We start from the raw sequence: 23,918 nt of genomic DNA on the forward strand, positions 1-23,918 counted from the left end.
GACCGTGCATCTCATCAATAGACAAGTTGAAAACCATTAAACAATTTTAATCAGTAATGTATTCATGAAATTAAGTCGTCTCCGGATTATCAACATTAACCCAAGCACAACTTAAGTTCATAAAAAAATTCCATTTTCATAACCTTTCACTTCCCTCCCGAAATATCATTTATACTTTGATTAAGATGATTGGCTACCCTTGCAAGTATCACCTAAGTCTATATGAGCTGTATGCTCAACTTGCAAGTCTTATTAGCTTACAAAAATTTATTTTGGGCAATGTTTGGAATTCTCAAAATTTCACAAGTTAAGACTCATTTCAAAAACTCCAAGTATATGCAAGCAATCATTGTTCCAGTAGGTTTTGGAGGATTAACAGTGGCTAAACATGCTTAAGATATCATTTATGAAAACTCGGATTGGCCCCCAAAGATCCGGAACAAAAGATCAAAGTGGCTGAAACTGAAGCTGTTCGCTTAAGCGACCACCTGGTTCGCTTAAGCGAACACGTTACAGTAATGTGATTAACGTCAAGCCACTTAAAGACATTATACATTATGCTGAAATTTCACAGTACAATATGAATGAGGGTTTAACTTTAGTGTTTTTCAAGTGATGAGATGTATTATGGGAAATTGGTTGACATCATAGAACTTGATTACTATGGTAAGCTGAGGGTTGTGCTTTTCAAGTGTGTTTGGGTAGATACTAGACCTAACAAGGGAATTAAGATTGATCAATTTGGAATACCAAGTGTGAATTTCTCTAGCTTGATACACACTGGTGTGAATGAAGTAGATGAACCATTCATCCTTGCAACTGATGCTAGAATGGTATATTATGTTGATGATCCATTTGAAGAAGGTTGGTCTTGTGTAAGTCATATGAAGCCTAGAGACATTTTTGTGAGCAAACTGTGGAGAACATAGAAGACTTGCAATTACTGCAAGAAGATGACAATGAACAAGAGCCAAATATCAATGAAGAAGAACAAGAACCTGATGAGCCAGAGCCAAATCTTGATGAATATCATAATAACTGTAGTGATGAAGATGCTAATTTCATGTTAGAGTAGTTTAATTATATGAACATTTTGTGCTTTTCTAATAAGCTATAAGTCATAGTTTATTGTTCTTTTCAACTCAATTAAGGTTTATGAACTTTGTACTATTTTTCTTATATATTGACCTGTTTATCATATGATATATTTATAATATATTTTCATTCCATGTTTTAGCATTTTTTAGCAAATTGTGCAGATATTTGATTCGAGATGAAGTCAAAACGCAAGTCTTCAGGAAAAGATATGCTAGAAAGGTTACGACGAGGTAACAACAATCAGTCTGGAAATACGGAAAATGAAGTTCATCCACAACACCAACAAAGCAACAACAATCAGTCTGGCCCTTCCTTAATTCCAAATGTTCAGCCATAACACCAACAAAGCAACAATAATCAGTCTGGCCCTTCCTTAATTCCCATTATTCAGCCACAACAAAATGTCAGTATGACTAGTAGTCCATCCCATGAGGACATATTTGACGATGATGACATGTTTGACCCTCCCTTAACTTCAAACGAAGTTCAGCCACAAAATCAAAATGAGCCTCTACTTGTCAATGTTAAAGGTAAAAATTTAATATATGTTATAAATATTAATTTATTTGGTGGTTATCTTGTTACAACATATTGACTAACCTTTAATTGTCTTTATTGGTAGATACATGTACCAAAGAAATTATAACTCGAAAAATGGTAGCAACTGAGGTTTGGCATTTGGAGAAGACAAAAAAATTATTGTGGGGCTCAACAAAAGGGGACAAGGAGACGATAATGGTACTAACTTACTTGTGAGGTTCTTAGGCCAAATTGCTAAAAAATCAGCCTATTGTCCTATATCAGTTGAAAGGTGGGATGAGATGTCCGAAAAATGTAGTATAGATCAATGGCAGTGTATCGAGGTTATTATTTTGACTTTGTTAATTTTTGTTTGTTTGTTGATGTGCCTTTTATATCAAAATATTGACCTTTAAATACATTTTTAGAAACATTTTGAGTTTGACTATGCTGCTGGAATCAAATGGGTGAGGAGTACACTAGGGGATAGATGGAGATCCTATAAATATAGCTTAAGGAATACATACTTCTACCCCAAGAAAACTAAAGAAGAAATACTTGCTAAGCCACCACCTCCAGGTGTGGGTCCTGTTGAGTGGATGATGGGATAAAACCGCAAGTGCACGGTCTTACCGAAGTAGTATGAAAAGAGTATCGTTCCGACAGGGAGTTATGAATTCAATTAACTTTAGATAATGATTAGACTAAAGATTTATAAGATAGAAAAGTTTGGGTTTTTAATTAAAAGAAAATAAAAGAAAAGATAAAAGCCTTGGAATTATTGGTTCATCCTAATGACAAGTCCTTCACAAACCAAACTATTAAACTTATAACCTTATGTTAGACCTAATTTCTCAAGACAGTTTCTCTTTTGTTCCTCTAGCAACCAAGCCTATTTCGCTGACTTGATTACTATTAGATTTTGGTTCCTCTAACAACCAAGCCTATTTCGCTGACTTGATCATTATTAGTTCCCTTAAAGATCGAAACTATATGTCTCAAAGATTGTAAAGACTATTTCGCTGCCTTTACAATCTTTGTCTAAATTCACTTGTTCGAATATCAAAGCTCCACTTTCGTTTTATGAATTGATATTTGAGATGATGGATAAACAATTATCAAACCCTCCACTTTCGTTTCCACAGTTTGATAATGATTGATCCATGTTAAAGCGGTGAATTTAGATAAGGAATTAGGGTTGCATAAGATTAAGGTTTAAATCTTGGTTTGATTAGGATTATGTCATTAGACTTATCCAACAATCCCAAGACAAGAGAAGTCTACTCACTGACGTTCATTGTAGACAAGGAGAAGAAGAGAGAAAACATAAAAGTAAATAACAAGAAAGTAAAATGAACTTTTATTAGAAAGACAATTGTCACATATTGCATTCCAAGAAAAGATGAATATTTGTGATGGCTAGCTACTCTATTTATAGCATACATTCGACTTAAAATCTAAGCAATTAAATCACAAGAATGTTCCACAAGAAACTGTGGGCTAAAATAGAGTAGCTTAAAATCTAAGCAAAAGCATCAAAAGTGACTCCGGATGGTGGCACGGCCGTGCCAATGCTAGCACGGGCCGTGCCAAGCTTCTGACTTTAGGGGAGACATATTTTGTCTTCCAATCTTTGTATTTTCGTACCGAATCAGCTCTAAGTCCCTTTCTTTTGCTCCAAGACTCAATCCATCCAATATTCATTCCTGAAATATAATAAAATGCAAGTTGTAGTAAACTATCTTAAAAAGGAAATAATATTAATATAAAATAAACTAAAATCTAATTAAAACTAAACTAAATAATATCTAGAAATAGGTAATAAATGACTCATCAGTGGACTACTTTTGTGCATCACTATAAAGGTGACAAAATGAAGGTATAGAAATTTATTTTACAAGCATTCTCTTAGAATCTATAAAGATACTAAAATGTCCTTATAATATGTCTTTGACACCGAGAATATTTATTTACACAATCTCATATTCTAAAAAACTATGTCATACAATAACTATCATAGTTTAAAATTGTTGAAACAAAGTGAGAAGAATACCGAAAATCGTAAGAAGCTTAAAGTCCCACATGCTGGTGGTAGTAGGAGCAACGCAAGAAGGGGTCGTCTAATGGTAAGCAGATTCAAAATATTTATGTATCCCAACAAAGCTGTTATTGATGAGTTCTTAATTTACATTTTATTTATGATGTTAGGAACAACAATTAGGAAGGCCTGTATGTCGAAGCGAGGTTATTTTGTCAACTTTAATAAAGAATGATGGAAATTATGTGAACGAAGAAGGAAAAGCAATAGTTGTAAGTATACTTTTGGGTGTGTTAAGTTGATTAAATGTTGTGCATGTAGTATAAGAGTTACACATTGTTGAAATATTCTGCGAACTGATTACAAAATCAAAATTCTGAAATTGATTGTTTAATGTTTACCTGATTGTAAGCTGATTGTTTAATTGAAAAAGATTCTGCAAATTAATTGAAAAAGATGGATGTAAGTATACTTTAAGGCGTGTTGGTTGATTATATGTTGTTCATGTAGTATAAGAGTTACACATTGTTGATAAATTCTGCGAACTAATGTTTGATGTGTACCTGAATGTAAGTTGGTTGTTTAATTGAAAAGGATTCTGCAAACTGATGGAAAAAGATAGCTGTAAATATACTTTTGGGTGTGTTGATTGATTAAATGTTATGCATGTACTATAAGTGTTGCACATTGTTGATAAAATTCTGGAAACTGATTGTAAAATCAAAATTTTGTGAACTGATTGTTTAATGTGTACCTGAATGTAAGCTGATTATTTAATTCAAAAGGATTCTGCAAGTTGATTGAAAAATATAGCTGTAAGTATACTTTTGGGTGTGTTGGTTGATTAAATGTTGTGCATGTAGTACAAGTGTTACGCATTCTTGACAAAATTCTGAGAACTGATTGTAAAATCAAAATTATGCGAACTGATTGTTTGATGTATTTCTGATTGTAAGTTGATTGTTTAACTGCTCATTCTACAAACTGATTGTAAATAATGAGTTGTATGTAGAATTTTGTTTAACAATCAGTTATGGTTTTTTTAAACGCTCATTATGTTTAACATATATAAAAGGAAAAGATTATGCTCATTCTGCTTCATCAAAATTATGTTTTTTTTGTTTGCTCAATGTCATCATACTTTATGTCATGGTTTAGTGACTTGATATCTTTCTCTTTCTCATTATACATATAAACAATAATATTTATTCCTGGACCGTCATAATATTCCTAAGGACTTGAAAGACCTCCAAGACCTCCAAAAGGACTTTTAGACCCCTCAAGAAGGCCTTAGTACCTTTAAAAGAAGCCAAAAGGCCCAAGGCGCGCATTTTCATATCGCCGCCATACTAAATCTCTAGAAACTTCTAGAAGCCGCCCTAAATACATAAATACCGCTATTACTTGGAGACTAAGCAACCAAGACCCAAGCCCATAGAAGACTATAAATACCACCCTTGAGAAGACTCTCAGTAATCTAATATTCAATCAAAACCCTAGTATACGATTCTTAACCCTAAAATCTTTATTGTACTTTTTATGCAAGTACAGTTGGCGTCGTCTGTGGGAAAAGGTAAAATTAACCTAGACCACACTCATAAACCTAAAAAAAAAAACCTACCGGTGATCGGAAAGGGACGATGGCCGGCGGATACCAAACCAGCCTCAGCTTCAATTTTTTCAAAAAAACATCACACAATCGAATTTAATGCCCTTCGATTCATTAAGATCAATGAAGCGCTTCTTCTTTAAATCCCCAAATCCCATCACTCTCTCTCCCTTCGCCGATTCCCACTTCACCCTCAACCGTCGTTTACGTATCGCCGATATTCTTCTCGCCGACGAAGACGCCGCTGCCGTCGACTCTTCAATGAACGTTGTTAATCAAACGCCCGCACCGTTCTTCTCGTTCTGCCAAATGCTATTCACCTCGGCGGCTTGTTGCTTGGTTGCTGGCGGCTATGAGGCCGATGAAGAAGCGCCGGATTCTGAAACACCGGGAGAAAATACCGTCATCGCCGATGACAAATGAATTGAAAGATAACGAAGAAGAATCGTGTGAGAATCTCTATCTGTCTGTAATCTGATTTTGATTAACTAATTTGTGAATTTCAGCTTCATTTGCTACCTAATTGGTAATTGCCACTGTTTATGCTTAATTGCTCTGTAATTAGTGTTACTGATCAAGTTTTGCGAGTTTTTTCATGATGATTAACTAATTTGAGAATCTTAAATTCAATTGATACTTAATTGTTTGCTTCTGCATATGATTGATTACTGTGTGAACTAAACCCAAGCCTGTGGGTCATCAATCCATCTCGCCAAGTTTCACATCGTCCCAGATATAAAAATCAAACGATTGCTGTAGAAATTATCAACAAGGGAGAAACTCCATAAGAGATTTCAAGGAGAGAGGCTCGGTTTGGCAGAGAGGTTGCTATGTTGTCCAAAGTTCAACACAAAAATTTAGTCAAGTTTGTTGGAGCCTGTAAAGAACCTGTGATGGTTATAGTGACTGAGCTTCTATTAGGTGGAACATTGCGTAAATATCTGTTGAGTATGCGACCAAAGTGCTTGAATATGCGTGTGGCTGTTGGATTTGCTCTTGATATCGCTCGAGCAATGGAATGCTTACACTTACATGGGATCATTCACCGTGACCTTAAACCTGAAACTAGGATGTGGTACCTTTGCTTAGTTGGCTACTGTTCTATGATCTCTGTCCAAATGGAAAAGTAGTTTACTGTACTCGCGATAAAAGCAGGTCCCAGGTTATTTCTTTTTATTACTCGCGATATCAGGTATATGGTTGTTTTTGTTTACAAAGATGGCTACGATATCAGGTATCTATTTAAGTTTAGTTATGCTTCTGCATATTACACATGCTATGTCTAAATTTCTTTTTCTTTTTAATATAAAGCTAAGTTTTGCAACGAGGCGTCGTCATCGAGCAGACTATATTGAATTGAGTTAATATTTTGGCTTTATCCCTTGAAAAATTGATTTATCTTTCTCATGGACGTATTTTTTGAAAAGTCGTATTTGATAGCTGAATTGTTTTGTCCTTTTGTAAATTCCATTACCGAGATTCAATATTAACCTATATGTGCCTTTGATTTAGTTTCCAAATTAAAACCACTCATGGGATCTTTAATTTTTGCTGCTGATTAATTGGTTTTAATTTTGTTGGATATCATTCGACACCAATTTGAAATACTGAGTCAAGCGTTGATTCTGACCCATGATTACTTTAGCAACTTATATATTTTATTTGCTTTGATATCTGATATATTATTAAGTCCACATATTTTCCTTGAAGCGTTTTATCGTGAGATTAATCAATACAATACCTCACTACGGTCCAGGGCCATTAAATTTGGTTCGGGATGATATGCTCTATTTGGCTAACATGACTTGTTCAAGTATGTATGTTGATGTTTTTGTCCGGAGAATTCTACAAAACAAGGTGGAACGAAGACTTCAACAAAGCGGCTAGGATACTAAATTCTTGTACTCGGACGAACACTCCAAGGGAACACTGCACAACCGTAACAACGTCATTCGAGACTCAGAGAGAAAAATAACGTTCAGGTTTTATCTTTCCGATCTTTACGTGTAGGACAATTGTATATTGAGAACTGACTTACTCTTCGATAGCTTATTATATTTTTGTTTTTATTCGGATTGGCGAATAAGTAGGATAATGTGCGAGTTAGTTCCAAATTCTTAATTATGAGAGAAAAAGAAAAATAGGTAGAAGAAATAAGGAGAGTATTTACACTTTTTTGATTTGAAGAAAAATTTATGATCAATATTTTTTGTGACAATATATTTCCACTTTTTGATTAAAAAAGAATTTCTTGCCAGAAAATATATTTTGCAACTTAATTTCGAAGTCTCTTATCGATTTTGTTTATGTTGCAATTATTTTTTGGTGCATATACATCATATGTGGATAATAAGTCTTATGGTCAAATTAGCTTTACATAGTGGAGTGAGCGAATTAGTGTGGATTTAATAGGAGCATGACAAGATAATGGGTGAGACAGTCCCGAGTTAGAAAGAATAAATACTTTATTCAATTCTCATTTTAGTAGAAGAATGAAGAGGAGAGGATGAAAGGAAGAGAAATACAAAGTATAGGCGAGCTAAATAAAAGAAAACAAAGAATAGTTAGTTTCCATTAAATATGATTGCATATGATTAAGGACTCGTTTATTTATGATACTGATTACTTTGAAAGTTTGGAAGAATTGTTATATTTCAGATAAATCAAGGTTGGATACTAACAAGCCCGCCAAGGGCTAGATGAATGAAAGGAGAGAACTCGCCAATCAACACGCCATAATTAAGCGAGCATGGAAGCAATAGTCCCGCCATGGAAAACATAAAGATGAAATGCGAAGTTATATCTTAAAAATAACTTTTTCGACCTTTGAGATTTGTTTTGCAGGTTTTTAATGAGAAGATTATCGAGAAACCGCCCAACCTGGGTCAACCTTCTTAAAGGCTCTGAACTCGGCGGCCCGATAAAATATCCGAGAGTTCGCCACCAACCTTATTAAAGGCTCTGTACTTGAAGCCCAGTTGAAAAAATCCGAGAGATCGCCACCAACCTTATTAAAGGCTCTGTACTTGGCGCCCGGTTGAAAAAAAATCCGAGAGTTCGCCACCAACCTTATTAAAGGCTCTGTACTTGGCGCCCGGTTGAAAAAATCCGAGAGTTCGCCACCAACCTTATTAAAGGCTCTGTACTTGGCGCCCGGTTGAAAGAAAAATAATCCGAGAGTTCGCCACCAACCTTATTAAAGGCTCTGTACTTGGCGCCCGGTTGAAAAAAAAATCCGAGAGTTTGCCACCAACCTTATTAAAGGCTCTGTACTTGGCGCCCGGTTGAAAAAATCCGAAAGATCGCCATCGACCTTATCAAAAGGCTATGCACTTGACAAACCCGGTTGGAAAAACCAAAAAGCAAGAAGTCGCCAACAATAATATTAAGGGTTCTACAAATTTCAATATCAAACGATAGAAAAACCTTCGTTGAACTCCAAACATTCGGTTCAAAAAGAACGTCTTCAAAGATCGTTATTTATTGCGAAAAACCAACGTTATAAGCATATCCATATTCCTCAAAAGTAGAAAGCCCTCCAAAAGGGGCTTAAACATCCCATAAAAAGACCTGAAAAGGGTCTCCAAAGGGTCTGTTGGGTTGAGGCGCCCTCTCCCAAAAAGACGTCGGCCTTATAGACCCTCAGAACTTGCTTAAATGATCTCTTCAGCTTAAAAAGCACCACGTCTTGTGCCAAGACTTGTGCTTGGGGGCTATGGACCCTCATAATATTCCTAAGGACCTGAAAGACCTCCAAGACCTCCAAAAGGACTTTTAGACCCCTCAAGAAGGCCTTAGTACCTTTAAAAGAAGCCAAAAGGCCCAACGCGCGCATTTTCATATCGCCGCCATACTAAATCTCTAGAAACTTCTAGAAGCCGCCCTAAATACATAAATACCCCTATTACTTGGAGACTAAGCAACCAAGACCCAAGCCCATAGAAGACTATAAATACCACCCTTGAGAAGACTCTCAGTAATCTAATATTCAGTCAAAACCCTAGTATACGATTCTTAACCCTAAAATCTTTATTGTACTTTTTATGCAAGTACAATTCCTAACAGGAGAAGATTTCAAAGAGCTTATCTGAAGACAAAGAACGTACCGTCACAATTGGTGTTTCATCAAAGATTAATGCATATACTGATGATGCTATTGGAAAACTATATGGTGCTGAGCACTCGGGTCGAGTATGCGGTTTGGGTTTGGGGGTTTGTCCAACTATTGCTTTTGGAAAGCGTAGGCATTTCACAGATTTTATTCAAGCTGGTAGCTCTAATGAAAAGAATGTTGAAGACTTACAAAAGCAAGTAGAAAGTTTGGGAGAAAAACTAATTGGATATGAAAAGACTAAGGAGCAGCTTACACAGGCTATAGAGAAGCTTACAAAAACAACTGAGCAACTTACACAACCGGTCAACTTGAACAAACACAATATCATTTGGCAATTATGGAAAAGTTCATGCAACATAAATTTGGTGATGAGTTGTCTATGTTCATCAATAATGTTCCTCCATCTTAGTTTTCACTTATCAATGTTGCACTCTAGCTTTTCACAAGTACAATATAATTTATTTTTTGAAGTTAAGTAGTTGGAGTATTATAATTGTTAATTAGTTTATCTTTATGTTGGGGTCAACTTTTGTTAGTTTTTTTTTGTTACATCAACTTTTGTTAGTTTTTTTCAATTATATATGGAATATTTTGTTTGTTTCATTGTAACACCCCGTTACCCAAAAGCAATAAAATAGCATGTAATCATCAGAGTAATCCCACAACGGGCATGCTACACGTCATTTCAAAATTTCTTAAATAGAAAATAAAACTATTTAATCAAATCAACTTATATATATGAAAACATAGCAGCGGAATAGTTTTTAAAATCCATAATCTCCTGAACAACCAACAATAGTCTAAGGCATTAAAGGCCTTAACATAATTCAACATCATAGTTCAAAGACAACAAAAGGCTCCACACCATAAGTTCCAAAATTTGATACATGGAAAGGAAAAGCAACAATAACAAAAATGATAATTCCCATCCCATATATCAGAGCCCTAGACACGACTTTGAGCCACCACCTACTACTCAGGATTACCTGCAAGTTACCCATAGGAAGGGCAACATTTTCAAGCAGAAGGGGTGAGATTCACAACAATAAATATAGATATTAAAATCATCAATTGAATCTAACACCCTAATCAACAACACATTATCTTGTAAACATATATATGTATAAGTCACAAGCAACAACCACATCAACAATACACCATAATTACAGTGAATATAAATTTATAACACATATTCAACACCAACATCATCTATCAGATAACAACTGAAATCAACAACCAAGACTCATGCAAATGACATGAACACTGCTAAGACACCATCTTAGACTTCTTAATGAAATGCAATTATGCATGTGCAATCAGGACCGGAGCCCTCACCGCTTTTGAATGGTTAAAGCATTCATCAGGACCGAAGCCCTCACCGCTGTTGAGCAACTAGTACTCCAGGACCGAAGCCCTCACCGCTGTTTTATGCATATGCAATGGACCTACTTGTGTATATCTACATACAACTGACCATGCAATGCAACTCCATGTGACTCCAATTAATACAACATGTATGATTAATAATTAAAACATACAACGCATTCCTCATCATCAATCAACATCCAACAGAGATTCAACCATTCATAATGATGCACAATTAAATAAAATTATGCTTAAACAACAACACTTAAACCTTATCAATCAAGCAAGCAAAACTGCACTCAAAACTGCACTAGCTCGCCTCGCGAGCACATCTGCTCGCCATGGCGAGTTCACCAAAAACACTAGCTCGCCATGGCGAGTTCAAGGCGAACTCGAGGCGAGTGGAAATCAGGTACTCTCGGGAAAAAGTGACATTTTCTCACTCAAACTCCAATTCTAAGCTCCCTATTCATCTTTTTAACCTAAAACTTTCACCATTCATCATTAAAATCATCTAGGTACCTTAAACCATCCCCAAAACATCTTATAACAACTTTTCAAAATCAAGTTTTAATCTGGGCTACTCGCCATGGCGAGTTGGTCTGCTCGCGAGGCGAGCTATGAAGTTGCTCACTCGCCATGGCGAGCACAGCTACTCGCGAGGCGAGCGATGAACTTCTGTACGGGCAGAAAACTGGTTTTCCCCAAAAATCCCATTTTTCTTCCAATCACTCCCCAAATCAGTTTACAGATACATAATTAAGTGTTCTATGCAACCAGAAACTAATTCTAACCCCAAAATCATGCTTACAACTTCAAAATCATCATTTTATCATAAAAACCCAATTTCCCAAATTCTCACCAAAACTCTGTTAAACACAAAATCAGAATTCAATAACTACATTCTTGAAGTAAATCCCACCCTTACCTTAAAATTGCAGAAGAAATGTGCAGCAAAAGTCCACTCTTGGTTCCTCTTTGGTTCTCTCTTGCTTTCTCCCAAAAACTGCTTCTACATAAAACTAATTCTAACTTCTCTGATAACTTCCCTCTTAAAAGTAACTCCCTCCTAATTACACTTAACTCCCCATAATTTCTAATAACTCCTAATATTTTCCCAAACCTCAAAATAATTACTATTTCATACTTATTTTAATTATTATTAAATAAACCATATAATAAAATAATACATCACATAAAACATCCAAAAATCACATATATACAAATATATGCATATATATACTCCGCATAAATCATCAGACATCATATATAATAATATATATATACTCCTCATAATAAAATAATTAAATAAATAATTAGGGCGTTACATTCATAATTGTGTTTATTATTGAGGTTAAAACACCAACGTATGGTGTATGAAATCAACCTGCAATTTTCTTTTCTTTTTTAAAAAATAATAGTAAAATTACCCACGGTTCACCTGTGGCAAGCAAAGCCTTTTAAATCAACCCAAAATTTAAATTAGCTAAGGCTTGACTGTGGTTAAGTATCATATTATGACCGTGGCAAGAATTTGCGGGAGAATTTGGCGCTCATTTTAGCCACGTGTCAACCGTGGCAAATATTTAATTTTGGAAAGCTCTAAAAACAGAGTTGCCACGGTTTGAGTGTGGCTAATATTTGTTACCACGATTTCGAAGCTTGTAGCTAAATGGCAATTTGACCGTAGCTAAAAATTTGCAACGCCCCCATTGACCACAGTTTTGTAACCGTGGGTAAATTTTTTTGCTACGACTATATTGCACGTTAGCTACGGTTTTGACCATGGCTAAATGGCGAGTTTTTGGTAGTGTACATAACTCTTCTATTTGTTTTGTAGATGCAAAGAGGCTAATTGGTAGGAAGTTTAAGTTTTGTGACCCCATCATACAAAGTGATATGAAGTTGTGGCCCTTCAAAGTAATTGGCGACCTGAATGACAAACACATGACTATTGTTAACTATAATGACGAGGAAAAGCATTTCGCTGCTGAAGAAATCTCATCGATGGTATTGGCAAAAATGGCCAAGATAGCTGAAGCTTACCTTGGATCAACAGTGAAGGATGTTGTTATAACTGTGCCTGCTTACTTTAATGACTCACAACGCCAGTCTATTCGAGATGCGGGTGCTATTGCTGGCCTCAAAGTTTTGTGAATAATCACTGAGCCTACTGCAGTTGCAATTGCATATGGCCTTAACATGAAAACTCTTAATCATGGATGTAGACATGTTCTAATTTTCGATTTAGGTGGTGGTACTCTGGACGTGTCCATTCTCACATTTGAGAATGGTGCTATCAATGTTAAGGCGATATGCAATTGCAGCTGCAGTATGGTGAACCATTTTGTGAAAGAGTTCTCGAGGAAGTATAAAATCGACATTAGTAGAGATCCAAGAGCCCTTAGGAGGTTGAAGTCTGCTTGCGAGAAAGCAAAAAAGGATACTTTATTCCAATACTACGACCACCATTGAGATAGAGAGTTTAAATCAAGGTATAGATTTCTACTCATCGATTAGTCGCGCAAAGTTTGAGGAACTCAACAAGAATCACTTCGACAAGTGCATGGAGATTGTGGAAAAGTGTATAATTGATAGTGGGATGGACAAGAGTAGCATTCATGATGTTGTCCTTGTTGGTGGCTCTAGTAGGATTGTAAAAGTGCAACAAATGGTGAGTGATTTCTTCGGGGGGAAGCTTTTATGCAAAAGCATCAATGTCGATGAGGCCGTGGCATATGGCGCTGGTGTCCATGCTTCTATATTGAGTGGTGAGTTTAGTGAGAAGGTTCAAGATTTACTATTGTCGGAGGTCATTTCTTTGTCCCTTGGATTGGAGACTAAAGAAGTATGCATACAACATAAGGAATGCCATAAATGATAAGGATATTTGCTCGAAGCTTTCGTAAAACGAAAAAAGGAAAAGATTAATAAAGCAATTATTTGGTCTTCACATGGCTTGATGTTAATGTGGTTGAAGAACAACGAGATTTTGAATGTTATAGGAGCATTCTTTCAAGTGTGTTTGATAAAATTATTGTGATGATGATCAAAGATGAGGGGCATGGTGGGCCAGAGAGCGTATGGTTGGGAATGCAGTAAACAATAAAAAGAAGGCTTAAATATTGCACTCGTCCCCATAAATATGGCTCATTTAAGTTTTGATCCTTGTAAAATAAAAATTCAGAAATCAGTCCCCGCAAAAAAATCTGTCTTTTAAAAATACTCATGGACCCATTTAAGTCATGACAGGTGACCAAAATGCCTACGTGGCGTACGCTGACTGTGTAGTTGTGCCCACGTGACATCTGACTGTACATTTTAAAATTAAAAAATGATTTTTACTATTTGGAAAATCTATTTCTGATTTAAAAATAAAAACAACTATTTAAAAAAACAAAAACTTTTTTTTTTTTTTTTTGGTAGATAGACGAAATGACAAATCCGTTATAAACTCACACACAAGTGGAGGAACAGGGGTTCGAACCCCAGTCATGGCATCCGTCCTAACAATTTCGGCATTTTATTAGTTGAGCTAGGACTTCTGGATAACAAAAACTTATTTTAATTAAATTAAAAACACTTAGAAATAATAAAGGGGAAAATAGAAACCCTAGTTTCAAATTTTCCCCCAAATCGTTTCATCTATTCCTTTCTCCTAACTGAGCTCCATCTGTCTTCTTCGTTGATCATCGTCGTATTCCTTCATCCATTGAAAATCCTTCTTTGTACACTGAATTGACGGCTGAGATTTAGCAAGATCTGTTGTTCGACGGCTGGGATTTAGCAAGAGACTAGGGTTTGACGGCTGTGATTGTCTCAAACTTAGCTACAGTGAAAGGTAACCTTATTTATGATTTTTAACTACAGTAGTTGTGTAAATCAATGTGTTGTTGATTGTTTTTTGTTGTCTTTGTTGTGGGGACCAAAACTTCAGTTTTTATGTCTTACACATTTTCGTTTTTTTTTTTTTTTTTTTTTTTTTTTTGTATGTGTAGTATGTCTATCAAGGCTGTTTTTCATCATGGAGGGTTGTTTGTAAGGGACTGGGTTATAACGTACAAGGGTGGGAAAGAAAGTATGGTGGATATAGATAATGATAAGTGGTCTTATTTTTAGCTAAGAGGGTATGTCAAAGATATATTGAAAGAGTTTAAGTATGAGAAAGGGTTTAGGATGTGGTGGATTGTTGAGGAAGATGTTGATTTTATATTGGTTAGGGTTAATGAAGATGCTGATGCAATCAAGGAGTATGCTACATTGAAATAAAGAAAGGTTGATATATATACATTGAGCATGATGTTATTGACGGTGATGGTGGTCTGGTTTTTTTCCCCAAATATATAGCTGGAGAAGATGAGGTTGGGTCTGTTAATAGGAAAGAGAAGGAAAACGTTGCTTATAAGGCTGGGTCTGTTAATGGGAAAGGGAAGGAAAAGGTTGTCTTTGATGAAGAGTATGATGACACTTATGAGTCTGATGATAATAGTGATTGTAGTAGTGATGATGACCTTAGAGGATGTACACTTGATGACAGTGAAGATGAAAGAGGTTTAGGTTGGGATGATGGCTTTAAATATTTGTTGATGAGATAGTTGTGAATGGTAAGGAAAATCTGAAGATAGAAGATGGTTCTTGTAGTGCTGCTGGCCCAAGTCAATATCCACAGATGTTAGATGGAGTTGAAATTGATGTTGAGTATGTTAGTGATGAGTTAGGAAGTACTGACCCTGATGATTCTAACAGTGAGAAAGGTTTTGTTTATGACAAGTTTAGGATCAAGATGGTGGGGCCCACACTTATAGAATAAAAACTTGGTATGGGGACCACACATGTGCAAGGACATGGGAAAATAGATCTGCTACCTCTAAGTGGGTTACAACAGCTGTCCTACCAAAGATGGTTGGTTCTTCTACTAAGTTAAGAGTGACAGACATCATGAAAGATCTAAGAAGGGATCATGCAGTGGGAGTTACCTTTGCAAAGGCTTGAAACTGCTCAACCTGCAGAACCTGCTAACAATGTTTCTGCACTTGTTCCCACTAAGTCCACACATAAGAAATCAAAAACTGTGGCATCCAAGTATCTGTCAGCAAAGCCCAAAAATGTGAAAACTATAGATGTGAATTCATTGTCTCAAGTTGTGGAACCTGTCAACAACAATGTGAGTGCTAAAGCTGCCAACCACAATGTGAATGATCAAGCTGCTAAGGTCCATAGAAAGGTATGTCTTCTCATGTCACTTTATTATGCATTACACAATCACGCTGAATTGAAGTCACTTTAGATAAGTTTGATTTTGACCGAGTGTTGATATTTACAGAAAAAACATGTTGAGATAGTCTATGATGTTAACCATCTGAAAAAGAAGGCAAAGACCATAATGACATGGTATGGAAGAAGGTGTGAGCCATCTAACCAAATGTCATCTGCAAATGTACCAAAATATAATCTTAACAACTTAAGGAGGAGTGGAAGAACTTGTTACTTTGGGCCACAACCTAAACCAGGTGCACCAAGAACTATGGAGACAAATCCAATTGAAATTGAGAAAGAAGATGGGGAATTAACTCAGGAGAATTGAGGATGCTTAAGTGCTTTGTGAACTTTATTATTATAATGTTATTGTAATGTAATGACTTGAACTTGTTACTTCAGTTGCATATTATTTTGATGTAATGACCCAAAACAATGCCTTCTATTTTGGATGTAATGGTTGTTAATATGTCATATGTTTTCCGTGTATTGACTTAAATGACTTATGCCATCTATTTTATTAATGCTAATGTCTTCAATGACTTATTTTGTGAAAGTTCATTGCTATCATAGTTATCACTGCTAGTGCATCTCGTGCTTGGTTTATCTTGGTTTCAATATCATTTTTTGCCTTTTAAAAAAAAAAAACTATAAAGCAGGTAAATCGATTCACTAAGTAGTAACCAAAATGTTGTTCAATTTCCATTCAGTTCATAACAACTTAAAATCATTAGACATAAACTAAAATAACAACTTAGCATAACAATTATTATAAATGTTGTTGGCCAAACCATTACAACTTTGATTCATAACACATAAACTAGAATAACAACTTAAACTAGAATAGCAACTATTTCCAATTAACCATACCACATTACATCATCAATTCTTAGCACAAACACACAAAAAAAAAAAAAAAAAAACTAATCATCAAGGCTAAAGCCATCCACATCACTTTGTTCCTCTCAACGCTATACTTTGTCTTCCACTTATCAACTTCAATGGACTCAAATGTCTTCATAACTTCTTCAATGTTGCTGCATTTAGAACAAGCTTGTTGGCTATTGATTGCTTCCACCCCTGACCTCCCTGACCTCTCTTGCTCCACTGACACATCCATAACAGTTTCAACATGAATCATGGGTGTAACCCCTGGTATAATGTCATCATCCCATATAAACAGCTCACAAGTATGAGCACTCTGTTACAATTTACGACATCAAACAATCCGAAATTAAGTATCAGTAGTAGTTATCAGTTATACATCAAATTAACAAGCTTAAATATCACTAACCCTCATATTCCAATTACGACATTTCCAAAATCTACGCCCTTGGTTCTCATATGTGGTAGATATGTACATCTTCATTGGAAGATAGCACCCACAAGCTGGTAACATTGATTCCATCAGTTCTAGATTTCGAGCAGCAGCAACCCTTGCAACATTTCTGGAAATCGAAAAGGAATGCAAACCTCTACTGTTTGAGTTTCCTCCTCTGCTGCTCGACATCTTCAACAATCTTCTGGAAATCGAAAAGGAATAAAACACGAATTTGGAAAAGGAAGGAGATGGATTGAAAAATGGAAGGAGATGAAGGAATGGAGAAGAAAGGATTGGGTCGATTTGGGGGAAGATCTGAAACAAGGGTTTCTATTTTCCCCCCTTTCTATTATATAAGTGTTTTTAATTTAATTAAAATAAGTTTTTGTTTTTTTAAATAGTTGTTTTTATTTTTAAAACAGAAATAGATTTTCCAAATATTAAAAATCATTTTTTAATTTTAAAATGAACACTCAGATGCCATGTGGGCACAACTACACTGTCAGCGTGCGTCACGTAGGCATTTTGGTAACCTTTCATGACTTAAATAGATCTAGGGGTATTTATAAAAGACAAATTTTTTTGTGGGGACTGATTTGTGAATTTTTATTTTACAAGGACTCAAACTTAAACAGATCATATTTGCAGGGATGAGTGCAATATTTAAGCCTAAAAAGAATTGTTGGCTACAATTATCACTAAAATATACTTTCCAGATAGTGTTTGCAGCTGCAACAACTAACATCATCGGGCTAGCTTCTTCTATAATTGTTGACTTTATGAAGAAAAAAAAGTTAAAACTTCATTCAAATTGTATTGTGAAATTTCTAGTTTAATGATTTTCCTCTTTGCAACTTGCTTTATATGGTACAATAATATCTATTATAGAAAATTATACTCTATTACTTTCCAAGTATTCAAAAGGCTTTATAACCTTACCATTTTCTTCCACTATAGATTCCTAACCAAAGATAAGCCACAACTATATCATTCCCCTCATTCTTCAACAGTCATGTGGTCAAAGCCCCAACTTCTTCATACAGCTTAGGAGGTTACGGTTTCATGGTGAATTTCACTCTATGATGGGGTTTCTTTTAACCCTTTCCTCACGGTATAACTTCATTATGTGTCATCTAAAAGTATTTATCCTTGCAAGTTCGCCTGAATACTACTTCTCTTAGAGAATATGGTAGTTATGCTTTCGGCGACTGAACTTCGATCATCTAGGGTGAAACATTCGATTGTGTCATCTAGCAGCTTGTATTGCTCTCACACTGATGATACCTTATCATCATGTAATTTTTTATGTAATTTCATCACATTTTGAGTTCATAAAGCAACTTACACAGCAAGAAAAGGATCATAAACTGAAGAATATGAAGAAGATGAAATTGTGACACGTTTACTGAAAAACGTGTCACGATTTGAAGCCTTGAAAACATGCATTCGACATTGATGAAAACTTGTCACGGTTGCCTTTTCGTGACACGATTTGAGAAACCCTAATCCAGTTGGTTTGTTACACAAGGTAAAAACGTGACATGATTTACTTAAATCGTGACACGATTAGGCGAAGTTATGTGCCTATTTATTCTAAAGTTTATTCTGAAAACAAGGATTTCTTCAACCTTCTATCAGTTCATGTATATTTTAATTCTTTATATATTGATTATGTTATTTGTAAACTCAACTATGAGTAGCTAAATCTCTTAGAGATTAGGTCTGAGATGACTTTGTGTAACCCTAATTGAAACATGTTGCTGTGAAAGTCTATCTATTGTGAATGATAATCTAGTTTTTATTAAATTCAATTGTTCTTAATGCTTTTTATATCCTAATCAAATATAAACATGATTACGTGAGAATGAATGACTACTGACCATAGCTTTCAACTTAGACATAATTGAATTGTTCAAATAAACATGGTTAGTCTAGGAATGAATAATCGTTTATTTGTGATATTAAGTTAACGTTCTTAAAACCTTCAAAGAATATTAGACCACCTAAGGAATTAGGGCTGTAATCTGATAAGAGAGTTCTAAGTCAAGGGATTGATTAAGGATATTTTGTTAACCATCATGAAACTAGAGAATCATTCGTAAGAAATAAGTGTAGTATACAAATTAGGGGAACCAGAGGATTCGAAAAAACTGATCTCATCTCTCTCTCTATATTTTCTAATCAAATCTTTACTTTCTGTTATTTAAATTTTATGCAATCAAACCAAATCTACTACCTAGGGCAAACAAAATAACTTTAACACATCCTACTTAATAACGCTACTGTTTTATTGATATTATCATGGTCCCTGTGGAAACGAACTTTTTATTTATTACTTAGATAGTTTTAGTACACTTGGTAAAAAGTCTATCAAGTTTTTGGCGCTGTTGTCGAGGACTGTTGAATTATTTCAACAAGGCAATTGTGTTATAAATTTGGATTTCTGCAATTTATTTTCTGTTAAAAAAATTCTATATTGTTTCAGTGTTCACTATTTATTTTGTATTGTGCAGTGCTACTAAGGTATTTGTTGTTTATGCGAGGTAGAGGACGTTCATTTGATCTTCTTTTCGACCCTGAGATTGAAAGGACTGCAAGAGCAAACTGGAAAGTTGTCCGATTGTCTAAGTCTGTTCCACCTAGTCCAAGAACATGATACACAAGTCCAACACCTTCTGAACCTGAATCAATCACTTCTCCTAAATCTAACACAATGGGAGATGTTGATCCACCACCGAGACCTAAGTTGGGAGACTATGGGTTAGCTTCTAACCTGTTGGTGTAAGCCCTAGAGGCCAATAGTTTATGTTAAACCTATCTTATGTATCATGACTTTTATTATTGAATAATATATGGCACTCTTTATTATATTCAGATAATGTTAATAAAGTCCTTAGAATAGATAGTTCGTGTAATAATATATTAAGTGTGACTTAATCATGAGATTACATTATCTTATAGAACGCTATTCTTAAATATATCCGTAGTCAAAGCTTTAATATGAATAAAGGATAATAATAAAGCGTCGAGACTATTATGTATGTAGACTGATGACCGCATCTCATGGGTCATAGATATGAGATATCAAGTCTATACATATATATAAATATTAGGAGTAATATTTGTATTGGATTGACCCACTGTGAGAATACTACATAGTAAGTTATGAAATTGTCATAAGATATTCTTACAATGATAATAATGTATATCGCTCTTAGACCTGAAACCACTATGATCTCTAGATGTGGATTCAAGTGCTTTGTTGCCATTCTAACGTTGTCTGTAAAAGGATAACAATAACGTTGGTTGATGGGTACTTGATGAATCATGCTGAGGGGCATGAGTGTCCTAGATGGGATTTGTCCCTCCTCATAAATAGGAGATATATCTTTAGGACTCTTGATGAAATATGACTATAAATATGCATGGCCATGCCGAACTAAGTCAATATAAGATATTGGACTTATTCGTTAAATAGTATATTTCAGAATCAAGATAAATAAACATTGATCTATACAAGGGTGACACTATCTATGCCTTGGGATCAATGAAGATATTGAGACAAAGGAGTAATTATACACATATGTGTTATCATGAAAGGTTTCGTCAGATCACTTGACATTCTTGTCACTTGGGTAACAATGATGTGTTGCTAGATACCGCTCATTGTTTACGATATTAAATATTAAATTTAATATCATTGCCAACGTGACTAGAACCTAAAGGGTCACACACAAAGAGCAGCCAAAAGAGATGTGTATAAGTACGACTTATATAAAGGGTGCGCTTAGTAAATAATGCTAATGATTTAGCATTATTTGCTAAACTCGTATTGGGCTTAGTGAAGTCAAAAACGAGTTTGACTTGCAAAGCACATAAGGAGTTCTATAAATAGAAACCTAGTGCAATAGTTTGCGGTTACATTTTCCTTGCAGAAACCCTAGTTCTCTGACTTCCGTCTTCTTGGCTTGCACCGAGGTTTTGGAGGAGCACTGTTCGTGTGGACTCAATAGAGGCTCTGCTGTGATCGAGATTCCAGTTCGCAGATTCCACCGATCGTCTTCAGACTAATCGTTCTAAGGTAACAATCGAATCACTGGTTCAAGTTCCAATTCGTAATGATCCAAGGAAAGTAAATCGAAATTTTTATTCCGCTGCTTATTCTGTTATGTCGATTTACCTTCATAACCGAGGTCATCATACTAATGTTTTTCAACCAGCAAATCCAGTAGCTCTTGATATCAAAACATCTGTTTATAATGGGTTGAAGGAAAGACAATATGATGGGTCAGACGACATGAGTCCTCATGAACATTTGAGTCACTTCTTTGAAACATGTGAGTTTTGTGTTTCCCAGCCCATGTGACTGATGACCAAAAGAAACTTAGGTTGATCGCCTTCACCCTAACTGGAAAGGCCAAAGATTATTGGTTGATAACTATACCAAGTGTAACCATTCAAACAAAGGATGAGTTGGAGTTGAAATTCTTAAAATATTTTTCCCTATGTCCAAATATTGGAAGAAGAAACATCAGATCTCAAACTTTAGGCAAGGGGAGAATGAGTCACTTTAAGATGCCTGGGAGCGGTTTAAATTGCTGCTTAAAAGGTGTCCTGGCCATGAGTTTTCTGACAAACAATACCTCCAAATTTTCACCGAAGGGTTGACATATAACTATAGGATGTTTCTAGATGCTTCAGCTAGTGGTAGTATGAGAGTTAAGACAGACCATGAAGTCCAAACCTTAATAGAAAACATGGCCCAAAATGAATACCGTGTTGATGCCGAGAAAAAGAAAAGGGCGTTTTTGGGGTGAGTGACCACACTACCATCTTAGCAAACCAAACAGCCATGAACAAGCAATTGGAATCTCTAAGAAAATAGTTTCATGGATATATCATGGCTAACAAAGATCAACAAGTAGCTGCAATCAGGTGTGATTTCTGTGGTGAAGGACATGCAAACGGTGAGTGTATACCAGAAGGAACGGGTGAAGAACCAACTACATGGGAAATTATCAAAAGGGAAACCCTTATTCTAACACCTACAACCTAGGTTGGGCAAATCATCCTAATCTAAAGTAAACCAACAACAATACCCTGAACCGTCTGCTACCAAACCCCCAACAACAGCAACAACAACAACAAAGAAAGCCTTCAGCTCTTGAGGAAACCATGGTTAGCATCATTAAAATGACTCAATCCAACTTTGAAGAGATGAAGTCAAGTCAAGAGACCGAACGAAAGAACAATGAGGCAGCAAGAAAAATGTTTGAAACCCAAATTGGGCAGATAGCAAGGCAGCTGGCTGATCAGGCTAAGGGAGGTTTCACAGGTAACACTAAAGACAACTTTAAAAATGAGACTTATAATGCTATTGAGTTGAGGAGCAAAAAGGTTTTAACAACTTTAGTTCCAAAAGCTACAAAGAAGGATGAGGAAGTAGTAGTGGAGGCAGTTGACAATGGTGTAGTTGAAAAGAATGTTGAGGAGGTTGTAGTTGAAAAAGGCATTGAACATGGTGTAGTTGAAAAAGAGAGTGAACATGGTGTAGTTGAAAATGAAAGGAAGAAGAAAAATGATGAGGGAGAAAAAAGTGAGCCTTAAATATATGTTGATTCAAATTTGAGGAAGTCTAAAAGTCAATTATTGAAAGATGGAGACAATTCCCGTGAGGCTCAACCAACAGAACCTATGGAGAAAACAATTGTTAGTTCTATTGAGAGTTGTGACAAATATGAAGATCTAGAGGTGAAGGAATGTGTTAAGAAACTTGAGGCAAAGAAACAAGAGATTAAACCTGTGAAAATTGAAGATTTACTTTGTGAAAAGACCACGGGGGCGCAACTTGTAAGTAACGAGTGAGAGAAAATTCCAGAATTGAAAGAACTTTCTTCTCACTTGAAGTATGTCTTTCTTAGCAAGGACGCTTCCAAACCGGCAATCATCAGCAGCAAATTGACACATTTAGAAGAAGAAAAACTAATGAGGGTGTTAAGGGACAATCAAGGAGCATTGGGATGAACCATTTCTGATTTGAAGGGAATTATTCAAGCTTATTGCATGCACAAAATGTTGGAACAAAATGTGTTTCACAATGAACCTTAATGAGTTTTGATGATAACAAGGTATTAAAAATTGTCAATTGGTTATTGCTAATAATTGTTCAAGTGTACAGGACCAAAGGCTAGCCAAGTAATTTCAATAGGTCTTGGAAGAACAATGGAAAGCAAAAGAATTCTAAGCATCTGAAGAAAACTGCGTCTGAAGCTTAAAGTGCTTCTGAAGAGATGACGTCATCAGAAGCAGAAGCTCATCAGAAGCAAACGGTCATCAGAAGCAAGGTTTTCATCAGAAGCGATATCATCACTAGAAGCTACATTTAATCCGTATATTCAAACTGAAGATCCAAAGTAGCTGTTTCTCATTTCAACCTTATCTAAGAAGAACGAAGAATTGAAAGGGAGGTATCAACGGTCATTTGGATAGCACTGAGCATTTGTCCTTCGTTAACAGAGTTGACAAAGTACAAGTGTACAACCACTACCTCCACTACTCTGTTTTTGTCCACGCTACAAGACAAGACAACAGCTATGCC

The 23,918-nt window shown here is 35.6% G+C and overlaps 1 protein-coding gene and 1 pseudogene across 2 annotated transcripts; both read left to right on the forward strand.

Annotated features, from left to right (window-relative positions):
* Positions 1-3,458: 3,458 nt before the first annotated feature.
* Positions 3,459-9,982, forward strand: LOC120580808 (uncharacterized). Of its 2 annotated transcripts, XM_039834917.1 has the most exons (4): positions 3,459-3,496; positions 3,651-3,743; positions 3,826-3,927; positions 9,330-9,982. In XM_039834917.1, exons 1-4 carry the CDS (start codon positions 3,491-3,493, stop codon positions 9,855-9,857), a joined length of 729 nt encoding a protein of 242 aa, XP_039690851.1. In that variant the 5' UTR covers positions 3,459-3,490; the 3' UTR covers positions 9,858-9,982. The 2 variants fall into 2 exon arrangements, with proteins under 2 accessions (XP_039690851.1, XP_039690852.1); XM_039834918.1 differs by lacking the exon at positions 3,826-3,927.
* A 2,546-nt stretch (positions 9,983-12,528) lies between these two features.
* Positions 12,529-15,553, forward strand: LOC25495990 (heat shock cognate 70 kDa protein-like; annotated as a pseudogene).
* Positions 15,554-23,918: the final 8,365 nt, after the last annotated feature.

The sequence above is a fragment of the Medicago truncatula genome, chromosome 6 (genome assembly GCF_003473485.1).
Source record: "Medicago truncatula cultivar Jemalong A17 chromosome 6, MtrunA17r5.0-ANR, whole genome shotgun sequence".
NCBI classification, from domain to species: domain Eukaryota; kingdom Viridiplantae; phylum Streptophyta; class Magnoliopsida; order Fabales; family Fabaceae; genus Medicago; species Medicago truncatula.